Source organism: Pygocentrus nattereri, chromosome 4 (genome assembly GCF_015220715.1).
Source record: "Pygocentrus nattereri isolate fPygNat1 chromosome 4, fPygNat1.pri, whole genome shotgun sequence".
Lineage (NCBI taxonomy): Eukaryota > Metazoa > Chordata > Actinopteri > Characiformes > Serrasalmidae > Pygocentrus > Pygocentrus nattereri.
The window spans coordinates 4,910,750-4,922,551 of NC_051214.1; the positions used below are offsets into that span (position 1 = coordinate 4,910,750).

Here is an 11,802-nt window from a genome sequence, read left to right on the forward strand (position 1 = left end):
AGAGAGATGCTGAAAGCAGACAGCGATGAAGGGAGAAAGAGATTGATAGAGAAAGAAGAATGTGCGTATGGAGTAATGGAGTGAATCTGTTCACATGCAGCACTTCATCACTGCATGTTTCTTTCTCTCTCTCTCTGTCTGTCTCTCTCTCTTCATATTCTACTCTGTCACTCTCTTCTTATCTCTCTCTTCCTTGTGGTTCTTATTCCTTCCTTCTCTCTGTCTCTCTTTCACTTAGTCCTTCCTAGGCTCAAGCTGATAGATGATAGTTTTGCGAATCTCCATTTGTCTTGTGATTTCTTATAATGTGTCGTCCATGTCCTGGATCCTTTTTTTTTTAAATTGGCACAGTTATCAGAGCAACATCATAGCAACTAGCTAGAGTACCATAGCAACCACCTGGCAACAACCTAGCAACCAGCTGGAACACCACATCATCCCCTTAAAAACAATCACCAAAGACATTACCACCTAAGATGACCTGGCGACTGCCTAGGCAACACCCTAGCAACCACCTGGAACACCAACCACGTAGCATCAGTCTAGCAACAACCCAAAAGCCACAGAAACCAAATAGCAACACCCAATAAAAAAATGAAAAAAGTACTTTAACTTTAAATAACCCCAAAACAACCACATGAACACAACATAAACAACTCACTGCCTTCAACAATTCAGTACTACATGAACCCAGTTAAAAGCTTTAACTTTTCAACATTATTAGCTGATTTTGTCTGGCGAACTTAAAGTTTGTTCACAAACTTTCCCCTTCTAGTTTTTTTTTACTATAGTCATGCTTGTTAAATAGCCTACAGCAACAGTAGCCTTAAAGTTACTTCACATGTAAGTTGTAGCTGTTTTATTATTTTAACCAGATGGTTATAATGTTGTAAACACATGATTTATTAATTCTATGACAAGAGCTACCAAACCATAGCAAAAACCTCCAAATCATACCAAGAACAACAAAACCATACCAACAACAACCAAACTGTACCAATATCAAGAACTACCAAGCAATACCAAAGACATCCAAACCATAGCAAGAACCATCAAACTATACCAAGAACTAAACAAAAATACCAAGAGCTGTTAAACAATGCCAAGAACTACCAACCCATACCAACAAATACCAAACATGCCAAGAGCTATCAAACTGTACCAAGAACAACCAAACCATACCAAGAGCTATTAAACTATACCAAGAACTACCAAACAATACCAAAAACTACCAAACCATCTAAAGACCTATCAAACTGTACCAAGAACTACCAACCCATACCGAGAACCATCGAACTATACCAATAACTACCAAACTATACCAAGAGCTATTTAACTATACCAATAACTACCAAACTATACCAAGAGCTATTTAACTATACCAATAACTACCAAACTATACCAAGAGCTATTTAACTATACCAAGAACCACCAAACAATACCAAGAACAACCAAACCATAGCAAGAACCATCAAACTGTACCAAAAACTACCAAACAACACAGAGAACAACCAAACCATAGCAAGAACTGTCAAACCATACCAAGATCTACTAAATCATAGCAGGAAACCTTTATTTCTGTCTCTTATTTTCTTACTCTTTATCTTCTCTGCCCCTTTCCACCTTCCTTTCTCTCCCCCATTTTTTCAGTGTCCTCTAATTCTCCTCTCAAAGCCAAGCCTGCATCACTAATATCTCTCTCTCTTTCTCTCTCTGCAGATGAGTGTAAGCTAGCTGACTGAACAGAAGACCCCAGAATCCCACCTGCAGACATGAATGGTAAGAACATTGGTCTCTGTGTGTCTGTCTGGGGCATCTGGGCCACAGACCCTCTTATCAAACCAACTGCAGCACTGCAGCATCTCTCTCTCTCTCTCTCTCTCTCTCTCTCTCTCTCTCTGTTGTGCATTGTTGTTAAAGCACTACAGTAATGGTCCTATTCATCATGGCTGTGCTGTGTTTGAACTCTTCATAATTTTAGCTGCTCTACATTAGAACTGCAGAGCACATTTCAGGCCCAGAGCACCTGATACAGCTGAACAGTTTGGAGAGAATATCTAATAACTTTCCCACCGATGATGTCACTGCAACTTAAATTGCTATTATGTTCTATAAATTAAGGTTTGGGCTAAAGACATTAGTGGATACACTAGCAGTTGTCTGGTTTGAGGCTTAAACATTGAACACTGTTCCAAACTGCCAGTTAGTTCTTCTTGTGTTAGTCACTTGGGGGTTTGGCGGCTTCTGATCGGCTCCTTCTGACTCCAGTTTACCAGCTGTGTGTTACTGGGTTACATTTCTCCTCTTATAACATATGGCACTGCTGGTGATTTGAGAACTGCACTCTTACATCGTGATTTCAGTATAAAACAATTGATCTCTCAGCTCTACATACTGACTCTGACCTCTGCGGTCCACACCAAACACCTACGTTCTGTCATGGACAGTTGACTAGATAATAAAACATTGTAGAACAGTGTGAATGGGGAGAACATTCTAGAATAGTGTAAATGGGAAGAACATTCGAGAACACTATGATTGAGGAGAACATTCTAGAACACTATGAATTAGAACAGTCTAGAACGGTGTGAGTGTAGAAGACATCCTAGGACTGTGCACATTGTCGACAATCTAGAACTGTAAATGAGGAGAACATTCCAGAAGTGTATGAATGAGGAGAACATTCTAAAATACTGTAAATGGGAAGAATGTTATAGAACACTATGATTGAGGAGAGCATTCTGGAACACTGATTGAGGAGAACATTCTAGCACAGTGTGAGTGGAGTGAACGTTCTACAACTCTGTGCATTGCCAATAAACTAGCATGGCAAATGGGGAGAGCATTCTAGAGCAGTGTAAATGGAGAGAACATTCTAAAGAAAAGTGTGAATGGGGAGAACATTCCAGAGCAGTGTGAATGGTGGAGAATATTTCAGAACAGTATGAATGGGGGAGAACATTTAGAACGGGGAAGAAAGGGGAGAACATTCTAAAGCAGTGTGTATGGGGACGAACATTCTAGAGCAGTGTGAATGGGGAGAACATTCTATAATAGTGAGAACTTTCTAGAACAGTGTGGATGGTGGAGTAACAGTGTGAATGGGGGAGAACATTCTAGAATAGTGTGAATGGTGAGAACACTCCAGAATAATGGGAACTTTCTAGAACAGTGTGAATGGGGAGAACATTCTATATTAGTGTGAATAGGGGAGAACATTTAGAACATTGTGAATAGGGGAGAACATTCTATAACAGTGAGGATAGGATAACACATTCTAGAATACTGAGAATTTTCTAGAACAGTATGAATGATGAGAAGCATTCTATAACAATGTGAATGTCGGAGAACATTCTAGAAGGGTGTGAATACGTGAGAACATTCTAGAACAGTTTGAATGAACTTACCACACGTCTCCACTTGTTTCAGTGAGCTACAGGTGAAGAATAATTAAACTACTGGTAAGAGGAGGTGTTTCTGAGTCGTTAGGAGAACCTAAGAGGATTAACAGGTCGAGTAATGAGCTAATTAGATGAATCAGGTTCTGTTAGATGAACATCTGACACAGTAACTGTAAACCAGGTTGAGTTTAATGTGCTGTGAATGCAACAAAAATGCTGACTTTGGTTTTTCCACTGTTTGCTAATTGCAGGTGCAAACACTGCAGATTTACCTAATATGTTGTAGATCTGTTTGTGGAACCATAGCCAAGCAAGTGGTTCTTCTAATCTAATCTAACACGCCTAATTCAACTCATCAGCTAATTACCACCCCATCTATGAGCTGGCTGAACAGGGGATGAGGTTCCTCTGGCACTAGGATGTGTACCCTCTTTCTGCGATGCTGTACGGATGAAGAGCACACACAGAAAGAAGGCCTTTATGTACAACGTAGTTGCCAAAACATTACTTTGAGGAATGTTATTTAAACAGTACTGTCTCTGGGGAAGAAGAACGTCAGCAGCTGGCTGTGCTGCACTGAGATCCAAAATACTGTCAGTCTTCGGGAAAGGAAAACACTCCCATGCCTGAGCCTTTCTGTGAGAGCTAGTGTGCATCTTTTGTCGCAACATCGATGCTGGACTGAGATAAGAAATGAAAACAAACAAAAAGACTAATGCTTAAGTTTCGAGTAAGTAGGTATTAGAAAATTGACAGGTTAGAGGTCTTAACCCATCTGCAGACAGCATGGATGTTTTGATGTGAGGGTGGAGTAACGTTCTTCAGAAGCTGTGAGGGCTAGGCTTAAACCAACATTAGTCAGGTCAGCATAATACCTCTGTTAGGTAAGCATTAGACCAGTACTAGGCTGACATCGGGCCAACATTAGACAAGCATTAGACCAGTACTAGGCTGACATTGGGTCAACATTAGACAAGCATTAGACCAGTACTAGGCTGACATTGGGCCAACATTAGGTAAGCATGAGACCAGTACTAGGCTGACATTGGGCCGACATTAGGCAAGCATTAGACCAGTACTAGGCTGACATCAGGTCAACATTAGACAAGCATTAGACCAGTACTAGGCTGACATCAGGTCAACATTAGGTAAGCATGAGACCAGTACTAGGCTGACATTGGGCCGACATTAGGCAAGTATTAGACCAGTACTAGGCTGACATCAGGTCAACATTAGACAAGTAATAGCCACTACTAGGCTGACATCAGGCCAACATTAGGCAAGTGTTGGGCTATTACTAGACTGACATCAGGCCAACATTAGGCAAGTGTTGGACTATTACTAGACTGACATCAGGCCAACATTAGACAAGCATTAGACCATTACTAGGCTGACATCAGGCCAACATTAGACAAGCATTAGACCAGTACTAGGCTGACATTGGGCCAACATTAGGTAAGCATGAGACCAGTACTAGGCTGACATTGGGCCGACATTAGGCAAGCATTAGACCAGTACTAGGCTGACATCAGGCCAACATTAGACAAGCATTAGACCAGTACTAGGCTGACATCAGGCCAACATTAGACAAGCATTAGACCATTACTAGGTTGACATTGGGCCAACATTAGACAAGCATTAGACCAGTACTAGGCTGACATCAGGCCAACATTAGACAAGCATTAGACCAGTACTAGGCTGACATCGGGCCAACATTAGACAAGCATTAGACCATTACTAGGCTGACATCAGGCCAACATTAGACAAGCATTAGACCAGTACTAGGCTGACATCAGGCCATTAGACAAGCATTAGACCAGTACTAGGCTGACATTGGGCCGACATTAGGCAAGCATTAGACCAGTACTAGGCTGACATCAGGTCAACATTAGACAAGTAATAGCCACTACTAGGCTGACATCAGGTCAACATTAGACAAGTAATAGCCACTACTAGGCTGACATCAGGGCAACATTAGGCAAGTGTTGGACTATTACTAGCCTGACATCAGGCCAACGTTAGGCAAGTGTTCGACTATTACTAGCCTGACATCAGGCCAACATTAAGCAAGTGTTGGACTATTACTAGACTGACAACAGGCCAACATAAGGCAAGCAATAAGCCACTACTAGACTGACATCAGGCCACCATTAAGCAAGTGTTGGACTATTACTAGACTGACATCAGGCCACCATTAAGCAAGTGTTGGACTATTACTAGCCTGACATCAGGCCAACATTAAGCAAGTGTTGGACCATTACTAGACTGACATCAGGCCAACGTAAGGCAAGCAATAGGCCACTACTAGGCTGACATCAGTCCAACATTAGGCAAGTGTTGGACTATTACTAGGCTGACATCAGGCCAACATTAGGCAAGTGTTGGACTATTACTAGGCTGACATCAGGCCAACATTAGGCAAGTGTTGGACTATTACTAGGCTGACATCAGGCCAACATTAGGCAAATGTTGGACTATTACTAGGCTGCCATCAGGCCAACATTGGTCAAGCCTCAGGTCACAACTGGGCCAACATTAGGCAGGAATTAGACTACTACAAGGCTGACAGCAAGTACATATTGGCAGGCATTAGGCAACTACTGGGCTGACTTCAGGCAAACATTATACCAGTGTTAGGCCAGTGTTACGCCAGAATTAGGCCAATACTAGGCTGACATTAGGCCAGTGTTTCTCTGCTCTTCTACAGCAGAGATTGTGTTATATCCCAGTGGATCTCCTTGGCACAGACGCAGCCTGGTTCCCACAGTGATACACTCCGTTGCCATGGTGTCATTGTTGAGGGACCTGATTCCGGAACCCAGTCTCACTCAACAATGCAGAGGGGAGGGTTTTTTTTTTCCTGTTCCAAACTTAAACTGTACACATTCTTTCTTTTCTCTTGTTCAGGTTTCATTTTTGTTCCATAAAATATGGCTAATTCACAAAAAGACTTGTCCAGGGATGAAAAAGTGTCAAATGTTCTTGTTTCTCAGGTAAGAGAGAGAAGCATGCTGTTTAATTTTTGCCGAGAAAAGCCTCACACGAGTCCGTATTCTAGCACTTAATTAATCATGACGACCTCTTTCTGCATCACAGTCTTGCTGACGAGGGCAAAAATGTGAGCAGAGAGAGATTGAAACAGGTGGTAAAGGACCGTTTGTGTGTGTGCATTTCTCTAGCTCTGCTTATCACCGCGTCTCGCATGGATGTGTAACACGCCACAGTGTTCTAGTTCACTGGGAGATAAAGGATTGCTCTGAGTGAAGAAAGGCTCAGCAGAATGTAGTCAGTTTTCTGAAATGTATCACCAGCTGAGCCACAACAGCATCTCTGTTTTATTACTCTCATTTAGTCCAATAATTAGGACAATAGTTTCTTGTTAAAAATCAGGATTATTATCCACCAAGACACACAGTCCACCTATTTTCTCTGTTAGGTGCTAAAAATGAATGGGTTCCAAAGCCACTGCTGCATTTTTAAATACTTGATATAATACTTGATATAATACTTGATATAATACTTGCATCAGCAAGGCTGAAATGTTACTGATTGTTTGTTGCTCATGGCAACACTACTTGAATCCTACTACATAGTAAACTAGAGCAAACTATTCTAGAACGTTCTCCATCCATTCACACTGTTCTTGAATGCCCCCCATTCTCACTGTTACAAGAATGTTCTCTTAATTCACACCATTTCAGAATGTTTCCACATTCACACGGTTCTAGAATGTTTTCCTCCTTTAATCTTTTCTAGAATGCCCGCTGTTCTAGTGTTCTGCCATTTGCACTGTTTTCCCCCATGCATGGTTCCAGAATGTTCATTCTAGAATGTTTTTCCTCATTCACACTGTTTTAGAATGTTCTCCCCATTCACACTATTTTAGAATGTTCTCCTCATTTACACTGTTCTAGAATGTACCCCTCAATCACACTGTTCTAGAATGTACCCCTCAATCACACTGTTCTAGAGCGTTCTCCGTCCATTCAGACTGTTCTAGAATGGTCCCCCCATTCTCGCTGTTACAAGAATGTTCTCTTAATTCACACCATTTCAGAATGTTTCCACATTCACACTGTTCTAGAATGTTCTCCTCATTCACACTGTTTTAGAATGTTCAGTTCTAGAATATCTACTTCATCCACACTGCACTAGACTGTTCACTCTATTGACACAGTTCTGGTGTTCCCTCAGTCACACTGTTCTAGAATGTTTTCCTCATTCAGTCCTTTCTAGAATGCACGCTGTTCAAGTCTTCTGCCATTTACAATGTTCTCCCCATGCAGAGTTCCAGAATGTTCATTCTAGAATGTTTTCCTCGTTGACACGTTCCATTCTATGGTCACACTGTTCCCACTGTTCTAGAATGTTTTTTTCTTATTCACGCTTCTCTAGAATCTTCTGCTAATGCACTCTGTTCTACAAAGTTTTCCTCACTTACTTTTTTTTGTCTAGAATGTGCATTGTTCTAGTGCATTCTCCTCATGCATACTGTTCTAGAATGCTCTTTATCCATTCGCACTGTTCCAAAATGTTCTGCACATTCACATAGCTCTAGAATGCCCACTCCATTCGTGTTGTTCGGGAACGTCCTCCATCCATTCACGCTGTTCTAGAGCACGCTAATTTTTGCTGTGTTCTATTATCACACATAATCTGTGATTATAGCTTATGAAGTCATATGGAATCTGCTCTGACGTGTTTATGGCACGATTGTGTCAGTGTTATGTAGCAGGGTTCAAGTTCAGGTGTCACCGTGCTCCGGTTGGGAGCTGACTGGCCGTGTGTTTCTGCTCTCAGCTCTGAAGGTTGCTGCAGTTTAAAATTTAAACTCCAGAGATTACGGCCATCTCTGGTGTGCGAGAGGCCTGTGGCTGTGTGGCTGCTCATGCTGGTCCTCTGGAGGAGCTGTGAAGGGCTTTAGGAGTGGATGTTTGGGTTAGCTGTGCAGGGAGAGAGATGTTTGGATTAGATGTTGCCACCAGGAAGTGCCACTGGGCTCACAGTGGTATTTCCTGTTTCTTGTGAATACATAAACAGGGTTAACATTTGAGGTCCTCACACAATTAGGCACACACACACACACACACACACACACACACACACACACACACATACACACACAAGCACACATACGCACATGCACACACACGCGCGCGCACACACACACACACACACACACACACACACATACACATGCACACATACGCAGACGCACACACACACACACATACACACACACACACATACATACACACTCTCTCTCTCACACACTCTCTCTCTCTCACACACACACACACACATACACACACACACACACACACACACTCTCTCTCACACACACACACACAAACACCCTCTCACACACACACACACACACTCTCTCTCTCACACACGCGCACACACACACACATAGCGTGACTTTAGGCCAGGGATAATGGGGACATGTCCCCACCACTTTTGGAAATGCTCAGTTTTGTCCTCATCACTTGAAGTTTGGGATCACATCATGCAGTAATGTGTTTTTGCACAGCATCTGAAATGTGACCAAATGTGTACCCTTTGTTCTGCAAACTGATTCATAGTTTGTTTATATTTCTTATGGGACTCATCAAACCTGCCTATTTTTCATTCTCTAAATAATACATTTTAATTAATTAACTGAGTTAGGAGAGGAAAAAGAAAGATAAGAAGACTGTAAAAAAATGTATGTAAAATGATAAATATTTCTCAGTAATTCTCAGAAACATACAGAGCCCTGCTGGTGACATCACATATAGATAGATGGATAGATAGATAGATAGATAGATAGATAGATAGATAGATAGATAGATAGATAGATAGATAGACAGACAGACAGACAGACAGACAGATAGATAGATAGATAGACAGATAGATAGATAGATTTATAAAATAAAATAATATAATAATGGTAATAATAATAAAAGAGATCATACTGCGTGGCCACGACTTCGTTAGGCATGGAAACGAGATCATGTCTTACTAAGTCATGGCCACAAATTATTTTTATTTCTTATTTATTTATTATAATTATTTATGTTTCTTCTTCTATTTCTTTATTTAGAGCAGATATTAGACTAGAGGCCATTAGAGAGAGTGAGCGAGAGAGAGAGACAGAGAGAGAGAGAGTGGTAATGGGAGAGAGAGAGAAGGAGGGAGAGTGGTAATGGGAGAGAGAGAGAGAAGGAGGGAGAGTGGGAATGGGAGAGAGAGAGAGAGAGAGAAGGAGAGGGATAGTGGGAGAGAGAGAGTGAGTGAGAGAGAGAGACAGGGGGAGTGATAATGGGACAAAGAGACTGAGTGAGAGAGTGAGTGAGAGAGAGAGAGAGAGAGAGAGAGAGGGGGGGGGTGAAAATGGGAGAGAGAGCAGAGAGTGAGAGAGATAATGGACGAGAGATGTATAATGGGAGACAGAGAGAGAGAGAGACTGAATATGAAGGTATTTGATTCGTCCATTAAATGTGAGTCTATAGGTCGATGGATTTCTAAAAGCCAGCCTCTGGTTTTCCAGCTCAAGCCTCTGTCCCTCAAGCCGACCCACCTAATTCTCCCCACCCCTCTGTCAGGACTGGGATGTAATGAAATATAAGCACTGGGAATATGTAGTCAAAATACAGTTATTCTGAGTATTAGTGTATTCTTTTGAGGGATGACTGACCTAAACAGTTTCCTCGTTAGCGCACATACACGTCACATACGTGGCACTAACTGAAGTGTCAGATTTGTGAGACGTCGTTCCTGGTGGATTGTTGGCTTAGGTCATGAAAGAGCAGTGGAAGTATGGGAACACTGGTGGACTGAGGCAGGCGATAAGAGTTAAACTAAGCCATTCGTGGCCAGGAGCTCAATTGGCCTCGCTCTCTGGGTGGGTAGGATGGCCCCCCCTCTCCCCTCATCACTCAGTGTGATGCAGGCGTCTGTTAGCTGACGTAACAGATGTGGCGGTTGGCGCTTTCCTCCGAGTGCATTTGTCTTCTCCAGGGACGAAAAGTTTGAAAAGATTTCAGACTGCTGTTGAGAAATTTGTCTTCGCTGTTGAATTCATTTGAATAACTGCATTTTTCAGGAGCCACATTACGAGAAAAACCACAGGAACAAAACTCCAGTCACAGCAAGAAACAGCGTAAAATAAATCAGTCACTTTTAGCTGTGTGTTGTAATGGAATGTGTTACTGAGTACAGTGTATTCAGTATTCGGCTCTCAGCACTTTGAAGTATTTCTCTAAGTGTTTTTTCCAGCCTTATCTGTTCTTCACTGAAGTACGACAAATCAGAAGCACTGAGCTTTACTGCTGTGATTGAGTTCATTTACAGTTCACTGTAAATACAGTACCTTGTCTTTTACAGTAACTGCTATGATGTCTGCAGTAACCAGTATACAATGTATAGGAACTACAGTGAAGCATGACTCAGACCCAGGTGAAGCCTAAACCAGGATTAAAGGGTATTTTTAATGAAACGCACTGACCCTGCAGTTTAGTCCCAGAACAGTGTAGTGTCAATAGTAGCTGTAGTAGCCGTGTACACGAGGTCAGACATGGCATGTTAGAGTGATGTAAAGAAGAGTCCAGTAATCATTATTATACCTTAATGTTGTCCTCTCTCTCTCTCTCTCTCTCTCTCTCTCTCTCTCTCTCTCTCTCTGTCTCAGGTGGGTTTAATATTTGGGCTATAACCCCTGAAGAAAGAGGCAAACATGATAAACAGTTTGACTCTCTTTCTCCCACACTGGGATACGTGTCAGGTGAGTGTACACACATCCAACCTACACCCACACACACACCCACAGTGGGTGGAAGTCAAATCCGGGTCAAAAGCAAACACTCTGCTGTGTGAAGTGTAGAAACACTGACGTCTTTGTCTCAGTCAGAATGCAGAGTTCAGTCTGAATCACAGACACACATAAACACAAACCCACTGTCTGCCTAAATGCCTGCAGACCTGCTGCTCCAGCGTTTCTCCTGAAAAGCACAGCATTGTGCATTTTTTCACCATTTATTTGATCCTGAGGCTTAATGTATGATGGCATAAAGTGTAATGTCATAACAGCTTATGTTGCATGCTTGTCTTTGATATGTAGTCTAGATGGTATCTAGTATCATGGTATCTGTGTGATCAGTGACAGTGAATGATTAATAGTAACATCACACTGTTACATTAACAATGATGAGTACAATTTATATATATATATATATAGGACAGTTTACAAAAAGGTCAGAAAATAACAAAATACAACAAGACATAAAATAAAACACACACACACACACACACACACACACACACACACACACACTACTGGACAGAATCAGTCGTGACATATGATATTTGCAGCCATTCTTTATACCTCCAGAGCTGACACCTCACATTTTGTTGGTCAGTG

The 11,802-nt window shown here is 41.8% G+C and overlaps 1 protein-coding gene across 3 annotated transcripts in view; it reads left to right on the forward strand.

Moving 5' to 3' along the window:
• The window catches only part of itsn2a (intersectin 2a), a 79,969-nt gene that overhangs the window by 19,943 nt on the left and 48,224 nt on the right, over nucleotides 1-11,802 (forward strand). For all 3 annotated transcript variants that reach the window (XM_017714702.2, XM_017714703.2, XM_037537909.1), the window contains exons 2-3: nucleotides 1,720-1,779; nucleotides 11,074-11,166. In XM_017714702.2, coding sequence (XP_017570191.1) covers nucleotides 1,773-1,779; nucleotides 11,074-11,166 — 100 coding nt within the window. In that variant the 5' untranslated portion in view covers nucleotides 1,720-1,772. The remainder of the gene's footprint in view (nucleotides 1-1,719; nucleotides 1,780-11,073; nucleotides 11,167-11,802) is intronic.